Genomic DNA, 25,017 nt, shown 5'->3' with positions numbered 1-25,017 from the left:
TTTATACATCATTGTCTCCCGTATGTGTTGCTTTTGTAAACAATTTTATAGAGTTTTATCACATGAATACATAATGATATATCTGATGGTGGTTTCCAACCTTTAGCTGTGTTTGTACTGGAAAATTTTGTACTACTATTTTTTTTTACCATATTTTTTATAAAATATCTATTTTATTTTATTGTAATATTTTATGAAAATAAACTTTTGAAACCTTATATTTTGTATATTGTTGTTTCCTCCAACTCCTCGTTTCAGATCAGTGTAAGTTCATGAACCATGATGCTACCACCACCGTGCTTACTGATCAAATTACTAGACCAAGTAAGATGAAACTGATGTTCTTGAGCTTATTTCTGACTTAATAAACATTTTCCAAAGATTTACTTAGGGTAACTAGTTAAAGTGTAAATCTTTCCATTTGGTATTGTGTTAGACTTAAAATTTATTTTTGAAATATTGTCAAATTCCATGTTAAAACCAGCATTACCAAGAAAATGCAACAATTCCTAAGCTGCAAATTATTTTTTTTAATAATTTTAAAAAGGAACACATAATTTCCAAGTTCCCTTATACATTTATCTGATCCCTAAGAATTACCTACATGTAAAATTGAATCCATTACTTATATGATTAAGCCAACAGGTATACTGTAATATTTTTATTCCACTATATTCTCTCAAGATGCTTGTGCTTGGGTTTATCACTCATATTGGGAGTCCCACAGGGGTGTGTGCTGAGCCCCCTGCTCTATGCCCTCTACACACAACTGCACCCCTGCTCACCACAGCAACACGTTAGTCAAATTGCAGATGTGTGTGTGTGCGTGTGTGTGTGCGGGGGGTGGGGGGGGGGGGGGATGAGTCCACCTGCAGGGACGAGGTGGAACAACTGACTACTTGGTGCAAGGGAAACAATCTGCTACTCAACACCTCAAAGACTAAGGTGCTGATCATAGATTTCGGGAAAAAGAAAATGGCAGTCCCACCCTTGATTATAAGCGGAGACCGTGTGGAGAGAGTAGCTGACTACAGTTTCCTGGGAGTCCATATCGAGGGGAATCTGACCTGGAACGTGAACATCTCATAGTTGTTAAAAAAGGCCCAGCAGAGAATGTACTTCCTGAGAGTGCTCAGGAGGAACACCACCACCCAGAGACTGCTGACATCTTTCTACCGATGCTCCATAGAGAGCATCTTAACGCACTGTATCATGGGCTGCACTCTTCTGTGGAAGATCTACACAGTCCCTGCTGCATAGAAAAAGCCCACAACCTCATAAAGGACACGGGTCACCCTGGACAAGAACAGTTTGAACCGTTACCATCAGGGAAAAGGCAAAGGTCAATCAAGACAAGAACAGATTTTAAAATAGTTTTATCAATCAGCAGTTACTGTATTTAAAAACTATAATAAGAACTGAATAAGTAGAATAAGGGACAACTTGTATAATTTAAATCTACTTGTGTTGCACATTTGGAGTGTTTTAAATCAGTACCTTTTATACTAAATAGTTTTATATTTTACTGATTTTACTTTTGCTCTGGGAAGCAAACCAATATTTCATTGTATTTAGGTGTAATGACATAAAAAGGTCCAGTCGATTCTATTGATGGCGTTTGTACGCGTTAACAGTATAAGTCATGAACACGTGGATGGATTTTAATGAAACTCTCAAAGTAATTATTGGATAAACATCCACAAGTGATAAAATTCAAGTCAATTCAAGACGGCTGTCGGCTGTGTGTCAGCACACATCCTGAACGTGACCTCTTGCGTTACGGCAGATTAGACAGTACTTTATCAAGAATGAACCAAAATGGCTCCAACTCTGTATGTTATCAGCAAAAAGACCCACGTTTAAACTGGCATTAAAGGTTCAGCAGAATGCAGAATCGTGTTTTTGCTTCAATATAAACTACTGTAAAACAAAATCTGTTTTGAAAGGAACAATATAGTCTTGGGTTATTCATATAAAATAATCCCAATACTCTGCATTACAGGAAACACAACAATCCCAACTGGTAAATTATACAGAAACAGTCCAGTCAAAACGTCTTCTACAAAGAGGAACTAAAACAAGTATTTCGTAATTTGAACCAGATGTGAAATGCGGTCCAGATGCATTTGATCAAACTCCGTGTTCAGCTTTTTCCTCAGTGGGCGTCACAAACAGGAGAATCAGGATGTGCCGCTTTATTTCAACAATCGTTTTATTAGCAGTCCCAAGAGGCAATGGGGGGGAATTAAAAGAAGAAGAAAATAAAAGGAACAGAAATAATTCAGTTTACAGTCATGATGATGGGTCAGGGTGGACGTAAAGACGAAACAGAGGGCTGCGCGCACGCCAAACACAAAATCACAACAGAAACTGGTAACGGAGTTCAATCAAGTTTTTTTTTTGTTTTTGTATTCGTGTTGGCTGATCCCTCTGTTCCTTGTGAGAAATTCACCAGGACCGACCCCCATTCACTCGCACACACATTCAGAAACAAATCAAGCTCCCCGTCCTTCCTTTTTCAGCAAAGTTCACATCTCGGCTGTTTGTGACACAGAACCCATGAAACCAACATGGCTGCTCAGGCATTTCTTTAAAACAGTCATTTTCTATTATTCTGTACAGATTTTATACTTTTATTTACACACCGAACAGTTTTTACCTTCAGTGTGAAGACAACTGAAAACAACTTCTCTCATCCACTGTCATTTCTTATTTATTTATTTATTTTTTTAATATTTTCTACTGGAACTTTCCTTTCATTCAAATTTGTGATTAACATAAAGTCTGCAGCACGACACATCAGTGATGACAGTTTCAGCTGGAAAGCTCCCCCGCCTCAGAAATCTCCCACTCCTCCGCTGTGCTGCAAATAAATCTAAAGTGCACATCTGGTTCCCAACAGTCCAGAAATCTGAGCCAGATGTTGGCATTGTTTAATAAAACAGAATTAAACAAATCTGCTCCATTTAATTAGTCTTAAAACTGCTTTATTTTCAGTTTACATCAACCATTTAAAAACAAATATTTGACTTTTAAAGGGAAGTTTTAAATAAATTTTGTATTGGTCCAGGTTGAGCTACACCTAAATCCAGATGCTTGCATTAGGATTCACCGCAGCAGATTAAAAACGGGGCAAAACGGCGGCTAATCCTCTCTAATGTGAAAACAAGCACACATGAAGCAGCATGAGAGGAGGTGGGGGTGGGGGGGGTTACTAAGGCCATGATTAAAGTGGATAAGAGACATCTAGAACAGCATTTATTTCGTTTAATTTTTATACATAGATGTCTGTCACTGAATCAGAACTCAATCATATAAAAAGTGTTTGCTATTGAAGTTGCTTCCCAAAAAAAACATCAACAATAATAATAATAGCCTTTCAGTGCTAATAATAGACAGTACAGCAACTACAGTTTTATCAGCTTTCTCCTTCACTCAGTCTGTTGCATACATAATGTTTACTTGTTTATGTACATGACTCTTCCTCGTTGGGGTTTTTGCTCTTTGCTGTGTTGGAGCCGTAGATTTGAGGTGGAGTAAATCTTTACTAAACACCACATCCTCATCTCCAAACACTTTCACACACACATGTCATCTGCTGCTCAGCTGACAGCAAGGAGAGTTTTAGTTTACATGGTTAAAAATCTGGGGGAGAGGAGTGAAAGGTGAGAGAGGCTGGGTGTTTGGGGAAGGGTGGTGACGGGGGTCTTAAAGGTGACGGGTCTAGCTGAGAAGCTGCCGGATCTCTTTGTGCATGTGACACAGGAAGTCGACGTACGACGCTCCCCCGCTGGCGCTCTTGTCCTCCACTAAGAAGTGCTTGAATATCAGCTCGGTTCGGTCTTCCTGTTTCACCACCATCAGCTGCAAAACAAGCAGAGACAACAACGTGAGCGGAGCAGGGTTTTATATTAAAATCTCTGCTTTTCCGAGAAAACGAAAGGATCCCTGAATGACCGACAGATTTTCTCTGTTAAAATCGTGGATACGGCTGTAAAACTATTTATTGTAAGAAGTCAGTTCAGCTAGTTATTTGAACCAGGAGGTAGCTTAGCTACCTCATGGTATTTAATTTTCAGGACAAGATTCACATTAGCATTAGCTTTAAAACAACATTTTAAAACAAAACAAAGAGGATTAGCACTACAGTGGCTATCCAGTTATTTGAAATAATAGGAGACAGTTTGTACAGGTAAACGATGTAAGATCTGAATTTTGTGTGAATGGATGTGGAGTTCCTCAAGGCTCTGTGTTGGGACAAAAGTTGTTTAATTTGTATGTGAATGATCTGGTTGATGTGTCAGGGCTTTTGAAGTGTGTTTTATTTGCAGATAATACCACATTTTTTTGTTCGGGTAAAGATATTGAACCGATGTTAGAGAGGATACAGGCAGAATTCGTAAAAATACAAACTTTGTTCCATCTTAAGTTATTAAAATTGGGAAAAAAACAAACTACATGATATTTAGTAATAAAAATAAAATTATCAAAGTCTCAATTAAAAGTGACAGTATTGAAATTCATAGAGTTAATGAAATAACATTTTTGGGTGTTGTTATTGATGAGAAGCTGACATGGAAATCTCATGTAAATTAAGAATAAAAATAGCTAAATCAATTGCAATACTGTATAAAGTAAAATAGTTTTTGAATGACAAAGCTTTGTATATATTGTATAATGTAATGATTGTTCCATATTTAATCTATTGTATTGAAGTTTGGGGAAAAGCATGCAAAACAATTACAAACCCTATTTTAATTTTACAAAAAAGAGCTACAAGAATTATTAGCAGGAAATGCTATGGTCACCCAACAAATATATTGTTTCATCAGTTTAAATTTTTAAAATGTTATGATTAGGTTGAATATAGTATTTTGCAAGTCATGTATGAAGCTCATAAAAAAAACATTACCCCCAAATATTCAATTAAAATTAGTTAAAAAGAGAGTCATTATAACATTAAGGGAATGGAAATGTTTGTAAAACTTCCATTTAGAACTGGTCTGAAGGAGCTGCGTTGTAATTCAGGGAATACGATTATGGAATTGTCTCGATATCACCATAATTTTTTTTAAATCAATTTATGTTTAAAAAGATGATTAAGTTAAAATTGTTAGGAAAGTATGGTGCCATGTGAAGGATGCCTGTTTTTTCGTTTTTGCTTTGAGGATTGTTCAAGTCTGAGTTGTTTATTTTATATTTTTTTAAATAAGGGGCAGGTATAAGAATGTTCTTCTTCTTTCTGCACCCTTGTCAGTGTTTTTTTTCTTTTTGATGAATTTGTTTTGTTTCTTTTGTTTATTTTAAATGAATGAATAAATGAATAAACAAACAAATAAATAAATAAATAAAACAAATTTGCACATTAGCTTTTGCAGAGCCGTGGGAATACTTCACGTTACCCAAGGCCCAAGCAAATATTTTAATCTTACAGTATTCTATTAAATGATACCACTGCAGCTGAAACATGAGCAAAGCACACCCAGGAAATACACTGTGCCTTCTGTAGCCTTAGCTTGTCTGTACTTAACGTAAAGAGGCTGCCGGATCAAATTTATCAAAAGAAAGTCCATCAGATGTGCCGACTGTCAGATTTCAAGTTTGCCTCAAATAGGAAACAATGTTTAGTTTTTTTAATTATTATTATTTTGTAGATCAGAATTTATAAAAAGAAGAATTTTCTGTCAGGAAAAAAGCTATGAGATCTGATGACCTCAATGATGGGATTACACAAAGTATATATGCTCAAATTACTGCTCCTGAGCTTTATATAAACTGTTCAGAAAAAGATGGAGTTAGAAAATTAACACAGTTGGAACAAATTTAAAATACATATATGTACCAATTTAGGATATATAAAATAAATTAAATTCCATTTTATCATAAAGAGTAGAAAACAAACAAAAAAAAGCAGTCAATATCTATTAAAGTAAATTAAAGTAAAAATTCTTAATTTTGGGAAAGGAAGTTTAGCTATTTCAAATACTTGGCCAACATTTCAAATAGTTCAGGCAGCTCAACTTCAGTAATTATACTATCCCCTGCTGTAAATTTTGAACAGTGATTAAGTTATTTAATACATTTTTTCCTAAATAGATTCGATAGTTTAAGGTATGTGTGTTCATATATAAAAAATAAAATAAAATGAGGATTTATTTTTACTTCTAGCAAAACATTTGAGGCATTTTGTATATACATATACACATACATACAGTATATATTATATATATTGAATAGGGCTCTCTTGTAAATGAGTCCTTGTGGCTCAATGAGACTAACCTGTACAAATAAAAGTTGAATGAATATATTTATATGCAATAAGGGAAAGAACCAGCTTGCCTTCATGTATCGTGAGCGCTGCGCTCTGAAGGAGTCGATGATCTCTCTGAGTCGTTGTGAGAACGGGTTGTCGAGAACAGGAAGGCTCGTCTGAAACAAAACAGCAACACTCAGAAAGAATACACAACATTTCCACACACGACAACAAAACTCTCACAAATCCCTTTAAAACGTCAGCTGATTCAAAGAAAAGCATCTGGTTTGTTTCCCCTCACAAATAATCCAGATTAAGCCCCACGCAGGGAGCAGCCACACAAACTGAAGCAGGTTCGTTTCTTCTCACCATGCTCGAGTCGATCTGGCTGAAGCTCGGCGTGCCGAAGATGTTGAGGAGCAGCTCCTGTTGAACGCTGGCTCCCACCCACAGGAAGAGGTGGAGTCCCGTCTCCATCAGGTAAACGCCGCCTTTCGACAGTCTCTCCTCCGAGTCTCTCACTGCGATCGGCAAAGAGCTGCTGTCCAACTTTACCTGGAAAATTAGGAGGAAAAGACAAAACGTGATCAACGTTGTCCTCTATGAGCACCGTTCATGCTTTTCTAGAGATAACGGTTACAGCTGAAGTGAGAAGCTGGACACGGACTGACGACAAATGTTTCTATTCTTACAAGTTTTAGCTGTTTTCATTTAATCAGTTCATACTTTCAGTAACAATATATTAATCAGCTTCAATTGTCTTTGCACAAATAAATATAATTCATCAATTTACAGCCAGATTATAATAATTAGTGAAAATACACATCAAATATTGACTCTACCTCAGTAAAATTAGAGTTGACACAAAAAATAAATGTTCATTACTAGCAAAGATTCAGTGCTGAAGGCTGAGCTTAGTCTTGAAACTGATTTTCTTTCTTTTTTTTTGTTGCTATAACAGTCTTACGAGGTTTTGTTAGATTTTTGTGACGGACCTTCACAGGACAACAAGATAAAAAGAGATCCTGATGCATGCTCAATAATCCAGGTAGAAAAATCTGAAACGGTTAAATCTGGTCCTCCGGACATTCAAAAAACAAAACAAAGCAAAACAACAAAAAACGTAGAAACGTTTCGTCTTTCATCCGAAAGACTTCCTCAGTCTGAGGTGCTGTATTCAGCTCAGTCTTATAAATAGCACCTTCTCACCTTCCCAGCAAACTGGTTGATCCACTCTGTGAAGGTGCTATTTATAAGACTGAGGTGAATACAGCACCTCAGACTGAGGAAGTCTTTCAGATGAAAAACGAAACGTTTCTACATTTTTTTGTTGTTTTGCTTTGTTTTGTTTTTTGAATGTCCAGAGGACCAGATTTAACTTTTTTAGAAGCTAAAAAGATGTTTGTGTGGCTGCGTTTGAGGGCTCACCAGGGGCAGCAGGCGGGGGTAGAAGAAGACGTGGGTCTCAGCAACGTCCATGCAGCTGATCAGCTGCCTGAGGTAAGCCCTGTCATCCAAGGAGACGTCAGCTCCTGGCAGCAGGATGTCGCTCTTCAGCACACAGTTCAGATAAACAGGAAGTAACTTCATGCACTCTGGAAGAATGAGCTGAAAAAAAAAAAAAAAAAAATACAGACAACTGTAGGAATGCAAAAAACAACAACACTTGATGTGTGAAAAAAAACTAGCAAAGTTTGCCAAGTACTCAGGACAAATCTAGTACCATATTTTTAGGACTACAAGGCGCATTTAAAATCCTTTAATTTTCTCAAAAATCAACAGTGAGCCTTATAATCCAGTACGCCTTATGTATTAATTCTGGTTGTGCTTACTGACCTCGAACTGATTTTATTTGGTACAACTGAACAATGTTGGGTTATTGTGAATGAGTTGAATAAAGTTTGACTTATCCGACTGTTTTGTTTCGCTTAATGCGCCTTATGCATGAAAAATACGGTATTCTCAGTATTGTAATATCAAAAAGTCAAACCTTAAATTTGGAAAACTGCATCATTTAAACAAAACTTCTAAAGAATCATTCTTGTAAAAACGGTTTGCGGCACTGATAGACTGAGTGCGGGGTGTGTGTGTGTGTGGGGAGGGGGGTTTGTATATGTACAGAGGTTTCCAGTACCTGACCAGCAGACGAAGGACTTGCGCAGTTCTTCCGATAGCAAGCCAGGATCTGAGCACACTGGTTGACCAGAGTGTCTCTCACTGCCTTGGTGGGGTTGTTCAGAATGCCCCGGAAAGCTGCAGAACACAACGACACAAAAACATCAGTCCTTGAACAAAAACGTGGAAAGCTGCGAGTTGATGGTAACAAGCTGTGGTTTTCTACTAACTCCCACCCACACGTACTGGTAATTGGCGTGAAGCTGAACCGACAGCCTAAAACTCACCATATTTGGCAAAGTAGTTGATGATTGTGTCCGTTTCACAGTTGCGGTAGAGGTCAGCCAGCTGAGAGCAACAGTTGACAGCCATGTTGTGGATACGGAGACGCCTTTGGCCGCTGCAGCTTGTGTACAGCACGGCACACTGCAGGACGTCGGAAAACACATTTCTTACAAAATAACACATTTTGATTCTACTAAATCAATTAAATGAGTAAAGTTTAACTGTGCGTCAAATAGGTTTTAAACAAAGGCAGCTACTTTGTCACATGATTTGATAGTAAAAAGATGCACACCTGCATGAGAGCCCCCGTCTCCTCACTGAGTTTGTCGTCGTGTTTGAACTCGACAGTGACGGCCTTGTCACAATCCAGACCTGCCATCTCCACATCCGTGGTGTTACTCATGTAAAAAGAACCGAAGAAGTCCGTCGCTCTGATACCTGAAGGTAAGGACAACTCGTGAAATCGTTTGCCCAGTCGTGTCCCATGTCAAGATTATTTTCAGGGAATAAAGTCTCACCCGTGCTCGTTCGCACCCTCATTACAGCATCAAAGCCAATGGGTTTCTGAACATCTCGCCTGAGGTCATTCAGGAATCGCTCTTGATCCGTTTGAGCCTGTGATGAAGACGCGCAGTGTTTTACACTCAAAGCCACACTGGAGCGTAGTACTTGCATATAAACGAGGTTACACATTTAGGGAGTTTTACTCACCTGAAAATATGTGTATTTGTAGACTGAACCTCCAGTGGAGACGGGAACCACTTCTAATGTGGCAATATCCACATACTGGTTAGGGAAAAGAAAGAGATCCACGCAGCAGCCCTGTGCCACGCACTCCTTAGCCAGGTTGTTGTAGATTCCCCCCTGTGGATGAAAAAGAGACTGGAGAGAAAAAAGAAAGTGAGTATGGAACATAAATCTGAGCTGACAATAGTTAGAAAATAGGTTCTGGCTGCGGTCGTGTTCACCTTCTCCTTGTCTGTCCCAATCAACTTCTTGTCTTCTCGGTTTTTTAGTTTTCCAGGAGCCTCTGCGATGGGCAGACTGGTATGAAACACAAACAGCTTTCCTGCACAGTCTGCAGCCTGAGAACACCAGATAAAGCGAGTCAACTCAGCAGCCACACGAGGAATCATAACGTCATACAGTTAAATTAAGATCTGCCTCAGCGAAGAGTAGGTCTGTCACGATAACTAATTTTGCTGGGCGATTAATTGTCTCAGAAATTATTGCGATAAACAATAATATTGTTTGAAATTTGACATTAATAATTATTGTCAAATTTAAGAAGAAATGTTTGGCCATTAGTTTTGCCTGTAGTATCTTTTTTGACCACCAGATGGCAGTATAAGACGGTTTGAACTGAAGGATGGATAGTGAGGGAGCGAGCAGCGTTTCTCTTTAAGAAAAATAGGAGGGAGGCCCCTTGACATGACATGGGCTGTCTCCCCTTTTTTTTATGGTTTTCAAAATGGCGGACGCTCGGTGTGGTTTAAGCGCTTTAGCATAGTATTTGTCACGCAAAGCTTTTAATAAAAAAAAAATCAGTAAACAAGTTCTCAGCTTCCTTTTTCAGAGAAAAAAAACTTTTTACACGAAGGCACAGGTTTCAACCGTGAATTTTGGATCTTCGACAAGATGGAGGTTTTTTCCTGAGGTCGGTCTGTTAGCTTAGCTTCTCAGCTTAGCTGCTTTTAATGATCCAAAAACACGATTTTGGATCGTTAAAAACAGATTTTAAAGAAAAGAGAAAAAAAGAGAACGGTCAGTGAAGAGCACTGGAGTTGAGCCTTTTTGTCATCCAGTGCTTTCAGTAGAAAGAGAGGGACGAAGAAATGATAAAGCCGATAAATGAAAATGAGGTTGATAATTTTAATTTATCGTGCGATTAATTGATTTATTGTTTATCGCGACAGGCCTAGTGAAGAGTCAACATCTATAATCATTTCACATCAAGCTTAAATATCAAAACATATTTCATTTTATATAAAAATCCAACAAAATGTGTTCACCTTCAGGGCCTCCAGTCCGGCCTGGATGACGGGTCCAAAGACCGTCTCCGTCTCCCTGGTGTCCGCAAACATCTCTGGGATCTGGTCCAACAAGCTGAAAAGCACAACGTGTTGTAAAAAGAAAATCAATGCGTCGGACTCTCCGACCACACTAAAGCCCCATACATTCGTTTACATCTGAGCACACCCACCTCTCGATGACTTGTCGGCTTTCGTTCACGTTGACCAGGAAGCCGTCGAGCAGGGGCACAAACATGTCTGACACGTCAGAAACCACCAGCATCTGGGGCTGCGCGAGGCTCGACTTTACGTTGTAGAAGTGCAAAACCTTGTTGTAGGTGACAAAACCCACCCGGACCACGGAATCCATCTCTGGGTTTTCCCTGAAAAACAGCAAAGAAATGAAAGGAAGGAAAAATATCAACATTTTATTTATATTCTGTAAACTTGTAGTTTGACCAGGTTTGTTTTCAGCGTCACTCGTCATCTTTAACTCTAAACTCATAATGACACATTCTGTTTTAATCCATCATGCTTTTCTCCACCAATACATCTTCTCATTCATCTACATGTTTGTGTTGGAATACCTGGGCAGGTGGTCCAACAGGCTCTTGAGCTCGTGGCAGACGATGTTGACCATGCCGCTCTTCACAGCATTGTAGGACACATCGATGAGGAAGATGAAGGCTGGAGGCTGAGGAGGCTTGTTGTTCTGTCGAACAGAAATATGGTCAAGTGTTGATAAAAACATATTTAAAGGAGCTGGTGAACAGGTTTTGTTGTTAGGATGTCCATGAAAGTTCTGACATCACAACTTCTGTATTTTTTTTTTATATTAGCGTCAAAACCATTAATTGTCTGGTAAGAATTTTATAATTAGATTAAATTTAAAAATCAGTTTTTATCAAAAATAGAAATGAAATGATAAATATATATGGATTAAAAAAGTTATTTAATTTGTTATTATGGTCATAATTCATTTGACACTTAAAGTGTCATATCACATCAATTTATTTTGAACCCATAAAAATAAACCAGTCTTGTAAGTAATCCTCCATCTGACTCAAACTAAAGAAGTTTTGAATATTTTAAATCAGCAACTCAAAAGAAGTTGTTGATTCAATTGGCAAATTATCAATCTGTTCGAAAATCTTTATTAAAAAGTTTTAAAAAATTTGAAGATCACTGAGGGCATTGAACTTTTTTCTGTTGACAGTTTAAAATGTTTTATTGCAGTCAGGAGATACGTGTGTGGGAATGAGATCTTTCTAAAGTAACTAAACTGGTTATATTATAAAAACATATACCGTATTTTCCACTCTGGCGTATAGGTTGCATCAATCAAAAAATGCATCACGAAGAGGAAAAAAACATAGGTCGCATTTATTATGCGTTGATCCCTTATGACAGGTGTCGTGCCAAAAACTGATTGGCGGCCATGGGAGTGCGCTCGGGAGGACTTGGTGTTGCAGTTCTTCGAAATTTAACAAGATTTAACACCTAAAAACAATTATTTGTTTGCAGTGGTCGGCAGCCGTGCCGGGGGCGAGGGGGATCTATCCCTCCGTCACCGGAGTGAGGATGAAAGGTGCAGCGAGGCACGTTGTCCGTGGCCCCGGGAAGCAGCGAGGTGCAGGCGGAGGGACGCTGTAGTTCTACCACGTCCCTGTAGTATATAGTGCTGCTTGTAGCGTAGTGATATGTAATGTGATGAGACTGAAGGTGTTCTGAAGACGATGGTTCATAAATACAGTTCACGATGAGTCCGTCAAGCGTCTTTTCTTGTAGTAAAAGGAGTAAGTCAATATATACTTCAGTCCCTGGATCCTTCCAGGCCGACCCAGAGCCGGTCGCGATGCACCACCGCGGAGGAAATGCGCCCTGCGGGAGCCAACCAGAAACAGGGGGGAAGGTCCCCTGCAAGGAGGAATCCTCCGCCACCGAGCGGCCGTCCATTCTGCCAGATTATGAGTCCCGGGCAGACTGCGTGGACCCCACCTGTTTACAAACTTTCTGCTGCTCAATTACTGTTTTGGGCTGCATATTTGATTACCTGCAGTTTGTAATTTTCAGCAGAATAGCATTTTCTTTTCTCAGTTGTCTCTAAGTGAATGTGTTTTTTTTTTGGGAGGGGGGGGGGGGGTAGCAGTAGAGGAACAACATATAGTTGTCAAAAGCCTAGAGGACCCTCTCACAGCTGCAAAAGGTTACTCTGGTTCATGTCAGTATGAATGAACATTTTAAACAGTTAAAAATTGCGTCTTGAATATGGAAAAAAAACAACATATATAAGTCACTTCGGACTGTACGCCGCAGGACTGGCCAAGTTATGAAAAAAAGAGCGACTTATAGTCTGGAAAATACGGTACAAGACTAAGATTTGTGAGATTAAGCAGCACAGAAACAACGTTCTTTGTATGGATTTGTTTTTTAAAACCATACATCACAGCAGGCAAGTAGCATGTGACTGAACACGCAGTTAATTTCAAGCTTGTCACATGTTCTACTTAATTTTTATGTTACAGTTCACACTGTAAAAACATAGGATCATAAGTCATATGCCACATAAAGACTTAGGAATATGCCGTTTCATGAGACTACGCTTTTTACTCTCAAGAAACTGCATCTTTTAATTTTTCCAAGTTAAAATAAAGCAGAAATGATTAATTTTGCTTAGTGTTGATAAAAGCTGTTGCAGATTGTACTCAGCATAGAACAAGACTGACTTTATACATCACGGCTGCACAGCTACAACTGAATAGTTTCCAAGCATTAATAACCCAACCTACAGCGTCTATGACATCACACAATGAAATATTTCATATCAATGCCACTAGAAGGGCTCTGCTGACCCAGGAAAAATAAAACTGGTTTATTAGAAGAATTACAAAACAAAGACATTTTTTTAATACTGGTGTTAAATCTGTGAGTCTCATAAAAAGTTCAGTTTTGCAAAGAAAAGAATGGTTTTGATCAGAGATCGTACCTTACAATAGTCAACAGTGGCCAGAAACTCGTAGGTTCCCAACGACAGCTCCGGCTTGTCGTAGCAGTCCACCCTCTTACCGGTGTGGTCCAGATGCTGGAAGTAATGTGGAGGCACTGCGGCAGAAGAGCAGGAAGGGCGAAACGGTCAGAACAGCAAGAGTTTTGGAGAAAATGTTCACACTAATGCAGACACAATCTCACCCTCTGTGATGCAGCTGCAGAAGCTACACTGGAAGCGGCGACCCCCCTCTATGAACTGCATGTACGGACACATGTAAGCCTTGCATCGGTTGCAGCGGATTGGACCACTCTCTCCATGGTCCACCAAATATGGAGGGGTCTGGCAAAAGGTTTAGCAAAGATTGCATATTTATCTGAATTTCTGTGGCAGACTAACACAATACGAAGATTCTAGAAAGAACAGGACCAAAAACCTGAAGCTGGCAGAGTTACTGAAACTAATGTATTTTATCAGTTAAAATATCACTGTCTTTCCTCTGCAGTTGTTTCTGCAAAATGATGACACACAAAACTAGATCTGCATTTGGAACAATCTTGTTAAAAATAAGATCAGAAAACTGAAGCCAAAAAAAAAATAAAAAAAATAAATCTGACCTCCATAATTTTAGATCATCTCCAGAGACAGAAGCTTTCACCAAATCTGGCTCCGAGTACAAACTTACTGAGAAACTGAGCTACACTGAATACTGACAAAAAGTATGACACAGATTTAAAATAAGGATGCACAATATTATCGGCATGGTATTGTATCTATTTTTGTATGACTGATCGAGTGTTGTCATTGTGTTGAGTAAATGTCATGAATAAATTTGACATTAAACATAATCCAGTTGAAGTGTTACATAATTTTCAGCTCCTTTTTTGACAAGTGCATTTGGTAGCAGGTAAAACTGATAAAAATCATGCAGAATAATGGATTTTAATTCCACAGCAGAGAAAGCTGTGTAGTCTTTGTAAGTAGGTCTAGGGCAAAAAAACAAACAAATATCGGTATTGGTATCGGCCAAATAAGTTTTAACATATCGGATATCGGCCAAAAAAATCCAATATCATGCATCCCTAAGTTAAAGAAAAAGGAATTCCTGATTTTTGCCTTCAAGCAACTGCTCGGATATTTTACGATCAGCTGCAGATCAGACACAAAGTCATGTCTAACAAAACCCATCAGAGGAAGGAGTTGTAAGAGAAGGGGGCATCTCTTACCTCATCTGGTGGCAGCGTGGCGAGGGGCTTGATGACAGCTGCCAGTGGCACCTGAGACTGCTTTGCCATATCGGATGTGCAAGGTATATTGTAGGCTGTACAGCGAATGAACCGTGGACTGGCATTCCCTAAATTCACAAACAAGTCTTCCATTATTACCATTACGCAGCCATTATACACTGCGCTTCACTTTGTTTTTTTATTAAACTGTTGCATTCTTGACTTACATGTTTTACAGAGAGCGAATAAATTATGTGTCACTGAGAATGAGCTTGAAACGTTTTATAAAAATAAGAACAAACCTTGATCTCTGACTTGAAAGTTGGTGGTGACCAGTGGCGGGGCCTGACCTCTGACCCCTGTGGTGAACGGCTCGGTGGTCTTAGCTTTGTCATCCTCTATTACCTGGATCTAAAAACGAGACGGGAGTAAGAACATTCTCCCTTCTTAGCTTACAGCATCAGCGCACACACAGGAAACATGTCACCTCTTGTCCCAGCCCAGACCTCCGAAGATAAAGGAGGAACACTTAAGACTTTTACATGCACACTAAAAACTGTTTCAACATCTGCAGACAAATTTTCCACACAGAAGTTTGTGAACGATTCAAGCTCAGCAAGCTGTTTTCAAAAACACGACAAGAAAGTAAAAAAAGATGTAATTAAATTCAGAAGAATGAGGACGCCAAAAGGAACAGAGAATAGAACAAATGGGGAACGCCAACATGCAGGGAAAAGGATCAAACTAGTGAGGGAGACAGCCGTTTAAACTCTGACAAAACTAACAGAAACTAACTCAAAGCATCTGGTCAAGCACTGAAAAACACGAACACGAGTCAGGGTAGTGACATCTACTGCACTTTTAAACGTTCTTCACATTGGCTCCAGAAATGTCAAACAATTTAGATTTTAGTATTTAAAAAAAATCCTCATTTTAAAGTTTGACAGATAACTACAAAATCCTCCAGTTTGAGGTTTTCAGGAAATAGTAACTCAAAGGACTGATAACACACACACACACACACACACACACACACAAAAACAAACAAACAAACATTGTAGGCACCAGAAATCTTCTTGGACCTGATCATTTTCATGTGAGCCCTTACAGGTAGATTTGACAGATTAACCCAAAGGTGTAACATATTCCTTAAGGACCACTTGGGATACAAGTCCAGGTTTATTTCCTGTCATGTGAAACTAGGCAGCCTTGTTGCTAAATTCATAAGGCAACGGTGATTATTTCATATTTATTATATAAAAGTGGTTTAAAAACTCCTTATTAAAACTCCCATTGTGACTGAACCCCCCCAAAGACCCAACTGTAGCGATGTTTACATGCGCAAAATTTTTTGACCGGATTGAAATGTTTTCAGATTAAATAATTCAAATGTATTGTTTATATGGGCACAATCTGTTCATTACGAGCGTTTAGACAAAGCTTTGTTCTGAACAGAAGTACTGACATACGCAGAGTGGTAAACTCTCTTTTTAAAAAAACAAGAAATTCTACTTCTGTTCTACTTCCGGGACGAACGTAAACAAACTTGAGCACCCAAAATGGACCGGCGACAGGTTTTTAATGACGGTGGAGACGCTGCTGCACTCCCTGACTGAGCTACAGGTAATACAGATCATTTTGAGCTCTTTCAAAGTTTCTAGTAGAAATGTGTCGCTCACTGAGCAGTTTTGCTTCCCCAATATGCTAATATTATTAGCATTAGCCAGGCGGAAATGGCAAAGTCGTACATGTGCAGTCAGGTCAGTTTTTCACAATCAGAAAAAAAAAAATGAACAGATCAAGCGTTTACATGTGCACTGTTCAGATTATGAATCGGTGTAAACCACCTGCTTCGTTCTGATCCCAAATTATTTCGGATCACGCTGAATAAACAAAGAACAACCCGAACAGGGTGTTTACATGACGTGTTTTTATTCTGAACGGCCGTTTGATTTGATTACTTATGTCCGTGTAAACAAAGCTTGTGTTGCGTTTTGGTTTACTGCCACAGCAGTCTCTGGAGATAACTGCACAGACACCAAAACAGATCAATGACTAAAGGGTCAAAGTACAATTTCAACACTTTTGTATACAGAACAACTGATTCACATTCAAAAGGAACAGATGTCAGCGTTTCCCTTAGATAACTTGCCATGGTGGGGCGCTCATCTCGTCCGTGATTTTATTTTTTGGAGGGTGGGGGGACACGTGTCTGAGCTGCGTGCCGTTTGTACCGGCAGTTTTCTTGTGTGCGCAGGTAGGTGTGGAGGGAGACAGAGACGCAGCTGAGCTGCGCCGTTTGTACTTGTCATTCCCCGATCTGTTATGGAAGCACAATCCGTAGTGTACTTCCGGGTCGCCGTTGTTTATGAATAAAAACTGTCTTAATTTACTTAGAAAAGTACATGCTCCATCTCCACCGAACTTCATGTGGCTAATTTACGCCACTCGTATTCCTGTTACAAATCATTGGTTAAGATGATATGTGTGACGCATTAGACCTGACCCCCAGCCTGGGCTGAATGAGAAAAACCCTGCAAGATACAGAATGAATTATTTCCATGGTGAAACAGCGCCGCTCAGTGGTGAAGCTGCATATCATTTTAACCATGACGGAAATAGGTCAATGGTTTTAACAGAAATACGAGTGGCGTAAATTAGCAACATGAAAATCGGCGGCGATAGAGCACATACATTTATAAGTAAATTAAGACTATTCTTATTCATAAACTGAATTATACCAGTCCATTTTCCTTAATCTAGCATATTGAACGGTGATCTGCGCGACCCGGAAGTATTCCTTTTGGCGCGTGCACAAATGAGCTGCACTACGGAGCCGCGGCTTCCCTAACAGATCAGGGAATGACAGAACTGACAGTTTTAGAGCGGGTGTGGGGGGAGAGAGACAGAAACACAGCTGAGCTGCACGCTGCTTGTGCCAACAGGTTTTGAAGGGGGGGGGGGGGTCAGCATGAGAGAAGAGGCAGAGTGTTCACTGCCTTCAACTTTTTAGCTGGCATGCCTGTATTGCACGCCGCTAGCTTAGCGCTATGTCAGTGCTGACAGGTGAGGGGGGTGGTAGGGCTGGGTGATATGGACCAAAATTAATCTCAATATTTTTTTAGATAAATCGCAATATACAATAAAATATTTTTTCTTTCGTAAAGTAATAAAAATCTATTTTTGAGTCAAAGCTTTGTCTCAGTTGTCACACAAGCACATTTATTAACAAACAGCTATAACTCACAATATGAACATCTAGAAACAAAATTATTTCCATATATTAAATAATAATCCTCTTCAGCTGCACCACCTTCACGATGTTCGTAAGCGTGTGTGAAGCAGCACGTGAGGGGCTGTGTTTGTATTCAGTGAGGGAGAAGGAGGGGCCGTGTGAAGTTGGCGGCGCAGACGAGAGAAAAAGAACTACACGGATTTTCAAGTCTAATAATACTCTATGGTTGTGATAGAGCCATTTTAACCGTTTTAAATTGAAACACTCACAATACATCGAGTATATTCGATACATCGCCCAGCCCAAGGGGTGGTGCGCGCAATTCAGTTCGGTAGGCGAAGCGCTTTGCTTGTGTAATGGCAGGAGAAACACTGGATTTTAACAGCAGCTGTCTTTACACAACATTCATATCTTTCATGCAAAAAAAGACCTCCTTTAACCATCCTTGTTGATTTTGCTTGGTAACAATATTCATATTTTGCTGTTTAAATCACAATATCTCATTCATGTTACTGTTAAAAAAATTAAAATAAAATCTAAATTAATGAGTCAGGCTCATGTTATGTCCCACTACACTACTGCAATCTTTGCACTGATATCCACTTAGTACTTCATAGAACCCACACTTCTCAAAACACAAACCATTACTTAAGGTTCTCTCCAGCACTGAAAAGGTAAATGTGCAGCCGCCCCCACTCAACACTCACTCTGCTGAAGCAAGTGTTGCTGATTTTTGTGAACGAAACAAGCAATTCAGTTGTGGAGTTGAAAATAGATGAGCCTGCACAGTCAATAATTTAGTTTGCATATTTCAGACACTGTTTATTACTTTATTTAGGACAACCAGAAAATATTATCAACATGATAACGACTTAACTGCTGTGAAGTTTTAATGAGGTTAATATTGGCGTATTGCTGACTGTGCATGTAAACAAAGCCAGTGTGTACTTTATGCTCTAACTATTTCCACTGTTGATTTAGGAGCTTCAACTTTGATCCTTAATTCAATTTATGAATGTAAAGAAAAATGCCATAAAACTGCATCGGTTCGTTTGAACAGGAAGTCTCAAAAAAAGCTTTTGTGACTATTGCAAACTTTAAGGGGTTGGGAGGAAAGAACAGGAGGAGGGGGAGCAGTTAGTGCAAACAAGCAGAAAACACAGGGCAAAAAAATAAAGGAAAAGACAGACACAAGAAACTTACTGGGCTGGGAATAGCATCTGGATCTATTCTATGTCTTGATTTCTGCACAGCCGGCATGTCAGACGCTTGCTTTACAATCAAAAGTTTGTCCGGCAAATTGTGCGAAACAGGACAAAATAAATACAAAGAGTGAAAATGCAAGAAAAAAACAGCAAGACTGTGCTGAGATTCAGATTCAAGCACAACTGTTAACACTGATTGTAGTATCAGTTATTTGTTAGTGATACTGTAGCATCAGACCGTTAAGTTTAAAAAACAAACAAACAAAAAAAAAAAACCCAAGCTGAACATCACACAAGATACAAAAGCTTAAAACAAGCAAGAAAATGTAATTGTTTTTGCAGTGATAGAGCTTGGCAGTACCAAGAAAAATCACATGAAAACTATATACACGTCATTAATGAATTTAACAACACGGCTGAATGAATCACTTCAGATGATCTTTTTCTTTCTCTAGGCAAATAAGGATTGACTAAGAACACAGCGTGAAAGAGTTTAGAACAGTTGTCTTTCAACACAGAAATGGTTAAAAAGTTTAGCTACTTGCAGATATATCAGTTTATATGGAACTTTAAAGACAAGATTTAGACGATGAAATATAATTCAAAAATCAAATATGCAAAAATGAAAGTTATAAGGACAATTTTACTAATAATACAAAAGCTAGTTTTTTTGTACTGAGCTTTCTTGTAATGAGGAAGTGTGATCACCTCAGAGTACAATGAAGCTCAGTTAGTACAACACCACCGCAACCCGAGCTAAAAAAGAACGTGATAAGGAGGTCAGCGACGTTTTGATGCTCACCGGGCTAGGAATGGCATCTGGGTCAAGTCTTTTCTGTGCAGGAGCAGGACCTGGTGCTGGTGTAGGAGCTCCATAGTTTGGTTGTCCAGGATAAGGGCCTGCATAACCAGGCTGAGGGCTTCTTACTTGTCCAAATGCACCTGGAGCAAACAAAACAACCGGATGTGATACAACAAACGGTCATGGCTTTCATTTTTCCACTACATCGTCACATCCTCACCATTCTGTTGAGGAGGGTATCCTGTCTGTGGAGAACCAGGCTGCTGAAGAGGCCCGGGAGGGCCTGGTGGACATGAAGGGCCCTGTGGTCCTGGAGGCAGGTGGCTGGAGGTGGGAGGCATCTGAGCTCTAAGTGGAGGGGGTCCTGGGTGGTATGAGGATGGCTGGGTTGTGGGCGGCTGCTGTTGGAGTGACATAGGGGTGGGGTACTGGCCAGAGGCAGCTGAAGTGGGAGGAGGACCAGGAGGAGGAAAAGAGCCTGGCTGAGAGGAAGAAGGGGGTGGATGAGGTGGGAAGGAGCTTTGGGCAGGTGGAGGTGGGCCAGCTGCAAAGCCAGGTTGGCTAACATGTGGAGGTGCTGAGGAGAAAGGAGGCTGAGGAGCGAGGAAAGGTTGCTGTGACTGGGACACTGGGGGAGCAGGAGCTTGACTCGGTGGAGGGACGGGACCCGAAAAGGAGGAGGGAGGAAAAGTTTGTTGAGAAGGAGGTGGTGGAACAGAGGAGGTGAACTGCTGTTGAGATGTAGGGGGGAGAGAAGAGGTGAACTGCTGTTGAGAGGGAGGTGGTGGGCCTGCAAAGTACTGCTGAGGAGCAGCAGGACCACTGGAAGGTGGTGGCTGTGTAAGAGCAGAGGACACAGGAGGGGGGGCTTGGGTGTAGGAGGGCTGAGGTGCAGGCTGATAGGAGGTACTGATGGGAGGTTGTGAGCTGTGAGGAGGAGCTGTAAAGAAAGGAAACAGTGTGAGTGTGTGTCCTACAATGAAATTTAAAACTATTTAAATGTTTTCAGGTGGCAGAACTGAGCTCATTCCTTTAATTTAATCTCTAAATTTACAGATTAAATTAGATTGTATGTCTCTAATTTAATCTGTAAATTTAGGCTCAGATATAAGGCATTTAAAATTACCATATCCTGGCCCCGCAGGAGTCGGTGGTCCAGAAGACATCTGCATCCGAGTCATTTGGTTGGTGACCTGCTGCATTGTGGGAGGAGGTACGTAGTGTTGTGGGTAGGAAGGGTGTGACCCTGTCAGGTTTGCAGCTCCCTGGTTGTATGGCTGAGATACAGCAGGCCTGCAAATACACAAAAAGTCAAGAAAACTCTGTACTTCAATCACAGAATAGAAGAAACCAGCTGTAACCAAACCAAACTGTAAATACAGTATATCATTTTTTATTACTGCAAAATAATTGTAAATGGTACTGTAATAACTAGCTGCCATCTGGACATATTAAAAATGACTGAGTCACTTGTTTTCTTCATTTTGGATAGGCATTTTAACCAGAACAACCGAGTCTGTTACAATTTGTTTAATGCCTTAACACACATAGTGTTTGAGTCTTGCAATTTACTGGTGTCTGTAAAGATTCTGTATATGTCAAACAGCTTCATGTTTTGACTCAACTACAAAACAATACTCATTTAAAATGAAAATTACCTGGGTGGTGCCTGTGTCATTGGTGTGGTGCCATTTTGTATGTCCCCTTGATTGTGGCTGTACTGATTATACTGTTGAGGGGCTGAGACTGGAGGGGGTACCGAGGTGGGAGGACCCCTAGCAGGACCTAAAGAAAAGAATGCAATTATTTTCACATACGTGTATAACACAATATCAGGTACAGAGTTATGAAATGTCCTAATATCAACCAAGTTTTAAAAGATGTGTGTCAAACCAAACGTGGCATTAAGCCACTGTGGCTGCTAAATATAAAGTCAGTCGAACTGATAATATTCCAAGTTTTTGCCTTTGAGTTAGGCACTCAGAATAAATCATAAAACCAGGTCAGCAAAGATGCCAATCCAGATTCAGTCAAGGGTGAAAATAACAAGGCATCTCATATTCTTAAGATTTTGAATGCAAGTCAAAGGATACAAAGCAAAATAGCCCACTAAAAGTTAATACCCATACATGTAAAAACGCAGCAGGAAAATTAATACAAGATACACAAACAGATATTCTTATTAATAGAAGAGTCATTTACAAATCTGAATGCTAGAGAGCAAAACATTAGTCATTTACTGGCTTCTAACTTAAGCCATTTTCACAAAGACTTACAAGATCTATTATTTACAAAGAGAAAAAACAGCACGGCAGCAAGATGTGCAGATACAGAAAGAATGATTTCAGGATATTTCAAGAGTGAAATGAGCAAGAAGCAGAGATGAACAGAGCCAGTTACCTAAGTCAAGAGGAGAGGAGAGGTCAGAGACTGGGTTGGCTGCCACAGCCTTAGAGGGAAAGCTTGTAAAAGGAGAGTAACCTGAAATACAAGAAAACGAAGGAAATGGGCAAATACAAAGATACAGAGTAATGGGTGAAGTTAAATGAAGTAATGACAGGACAGCTGAGATTAGGATTAGTAGACTCAGGGTTTTTCTCACACATGTATGCTCCCATAATGAGCGGCAGATAGAACATCCTAAAGTTTCAACTTTGTGATTGCAAAGCACTTAATTCATAAAGAAACTTATCTGGAAGCTGCTGTTTACCTTGTGGTGGAACTCCAGGCTGATAGGCTGAAGCAGGGCCATTGTAGGGTGCATACTGGGCCGGGTACCCTCCATCCAGGGGAGCGTAGCCGGGCTGGCCATAGCCAGGCTGGGGCTGGCCGTAGGGAGAGGCCATAGGAGTGTGCTGGTTTACATTCATCCTCAGTTCATCCCTAAATCTGGATAAAATCACGTCACAACACAATCATACACAGATTTCATATTTTAAACCAAACTTCTTTTAACCTGGTAACTAGGTGTAAAGAAAACGATAAGACGTGAATTGTAGAAGTGTCTGAAACACCGATGCTAAAAAGATCAGGGTTGTTGAATTGTCTTAAGTCTGAAGGGATTGCCAGTCTTTCAATTAGAGACATTTACCCATAAGTCTCTGCTCATGAAAGGAGCAAATAAGGGGAGGGAGATAAACAAATGTCCCCCCTCTTTCGGCTGCTCCCTTCTTCAGGAGTCGCCACAGTGAACTAACTCGCACAAAGACTTGGCAACTGGTTTTACGCCGGATGCCCTTCTTGATGCAACCACAGATCACCAAGCTACCACAGCCCTCTGTGTGGAGCAGAGAGCTGCCATCTAGGACACCCGGGGGAGCAGATGGTGGGGGTTAAGTGCATTGTTCAAGGGCCCAGACTGGGGCAAATGAGAGTGGAGGCAGGTGTGGGTGTTTCACGTTTCCCACCCACATTTTGATGTCGTCAGTCGAGGGAGTTGAACCCGTTATCTTCCAATCACAGGACCACCTTCTCTAACTGGATAAACAATTGATACTGAAAACAGTAATTTCCACCAACCTCTTGTTTTTGCAGTTTATATCTTTAATCATGTATGATAATTATTTCCTACTTACATATAAAGGCAGACGACCCTGTCAGGGCAAAATTTACCCACACTTTGCATCTGAACTAACAAATCAAAAGGTTAGGCAATACACACTTTAAACCTTCTGTCAGACCAAAGTCACACTCTCCTAACTTTAATATTTCCTGGTTCAATAACTTCGTTAGCTTTCTGTGTTTAACATGGCCACACCCACAGATTCAATAACAGCCCTAAACTTTTAAGTTTTCAGAGCATTAGATATAATAAAGACCTTCCAGGGTGTAACAAAGATCCTCTACCAGGCCTTGAGCAACCAAAACTGAAACCTGATAATCCTGTTAATATTAACCTGTTAATATTAAGGCAGATTCAAAACACTTGCAGAAACTTTCTCAAATTAAGGTGGGGTTAAATACTGAATCTTGTTGATTAACTATAGTTTTCGAAAAGTCTTAACAGTGACAAAAGCTAAATCCGTATCTTTTAGCTAAGATTTTTGCACGTCACCTGCTAAAAAATGTGAAGCTGCTGTGCCGTTTATAAACTTGGTATTTAGATGCGTGTCTGACCTAAACATGAGTGTCATCTAACAAACAATGGCTAAATGAGCAGGGTCTTTGAATAATTCAGCAGAGAAGGGGCCATCATGAGAAATACAATCACTAGAGTCGAACAGCTATTTAGTACGTCAGGTGTGCTAAAACGACAAACATCTACTTTCTTCTGTTTCAGTGCCATAATTTAGGGCTGCAGTCAAAAGTTAAAATAAATTATTTCGTAAAAGGACTGACTGTGACTGCAGCAAAACAGGAATAGCTGGAGAGAGTAGCTGTGCCGCATTAAAATTAGCTGACTAGCCAGCTAACTGTCAGTAGCATAACGTATAAGAAAGCTAAATTTAAGCTAAATATTAAGTTAATAATTGTTAAAGTGGCAGAAATGGAGATCGAATTTAGATGTTCAATAAACGGGTGTTATCTTCGCACGCTAATGTTAGCAACAGGCCGACTTGAATCACGATAACAGGCAGCCAACACAGCTGGAGCTAGGAAATGCTAACCAACCGGCTGAGCCTGTAACCTACAGCAGAGCTGTTAGCAGTGGCTATTAGCATTAGCTAGCAACAGAGAAATGCGAGAACTAAACGTAAAGCCGGACATGGATGTCACACAGAGCCGCCTCTACTCAAAACTTACCTCCGAAGAGGGGCAAATTGTAAGGCTATCCTTTATTCGTGGCAAACGGTGAAGTCCAGTGGCCAATAAACTCAGAAGGCGATGTCGTCCCGGGGTGTTGCTCACTAATCCCTTCTTCAGTAGCGGACATTCAGCGGAACTGCTGCAACACAGTC

At 40.0% G+C, this 25,017-nt stretch overlaps 1 protein-coding gene across 1 annotated transcript; it reads right to left on the bottom strand.

Annotated features, from left to right (window-relative positions):
- Nucleotides 1-2,410: 2,410 nt before the first annotated feature.
- Nucleotides 2,411-25,017, bottom strand: sec24c (SEC24 homolog C, COPII coat complex component). Its single transcript, XM_037691506.1, has 25 exons — nt 24,863-25,017; nt 22,830-23,008; nt 22,520-22,600; nt 21,778-21,904; nt 21,246-21,412; nt 20,340-21,059; nt 20,120-20,259; nt 19,316-19,384; nt 15,180-15,288; nt 14,878-15,005; nt 13,855-13,993; nt 13,652-13,767; nt 11,253-11,377; nt 10,857-11,048; nt 10,666-10,759; nt 9,622-9,738; nt 9,365-9,535; nt 9,172-9,268; nt 8,946-9,091; nt 8,656-8,794; nt 8,388-8,506; nt 7,682-7,861; nt 6,623-6,808; nt 6,340-6,429; nt 2,411-3,864 (listed from the first exon to the last, which is right to left on the bottom strand). Exons 2-25 carry the CDS (start codon nt 22,987-22,989, stop codon nt 3,724-3,726), a joined length of 3,753 nt encoding a protein of 1,250 aa, XP_037547434.1. The 5' UTR covers nt 22,990-23,008; nt 24,863-25,017; the 3' UTR covers nt 2,411-3,723.

This window comes from Nematolebias whitei, chromosome 17 (assembly GCF_014905685.2).
Source record: "Nematolebias whitei isolate Nwh7 chromosome 17, NemWhi1, whole genome shotgun sequence".
NCBI lineage: Eukaryota > Metazoa > Chordata > Actinopteri > Cyprinodontiformes > Rivulidae > Nematolebias > Nematolebias whitei.
Note: the sequence above shows the minus strand (reverse complement) of the source record. Positions and strands in the feature narration are given on the sequence as shown.

Coding starts and splice junctions, on each gene's coding strand:
- sec24c (XM_037691506.1), bottom strand. CDS start 22,989: ATGAATGTAAACCAGCACACTCCTATGGCCTCTCCCTACGGCCAGCCC. Junction 10,760..10,856: donor AGCCGACAAGTCATCGAGAG/GTGGGTGTGCTC, acceptor TGTGCTTTTCAG/CTTGTTGGACCAGATCCCAG. Junction 9,092..9,171: donor GAGGGTGCGAACGAGCACGG/GTGAGACTTTAT, acceptor CCTTACCTTCAG/GTATCAGAGCGACGGACTTC.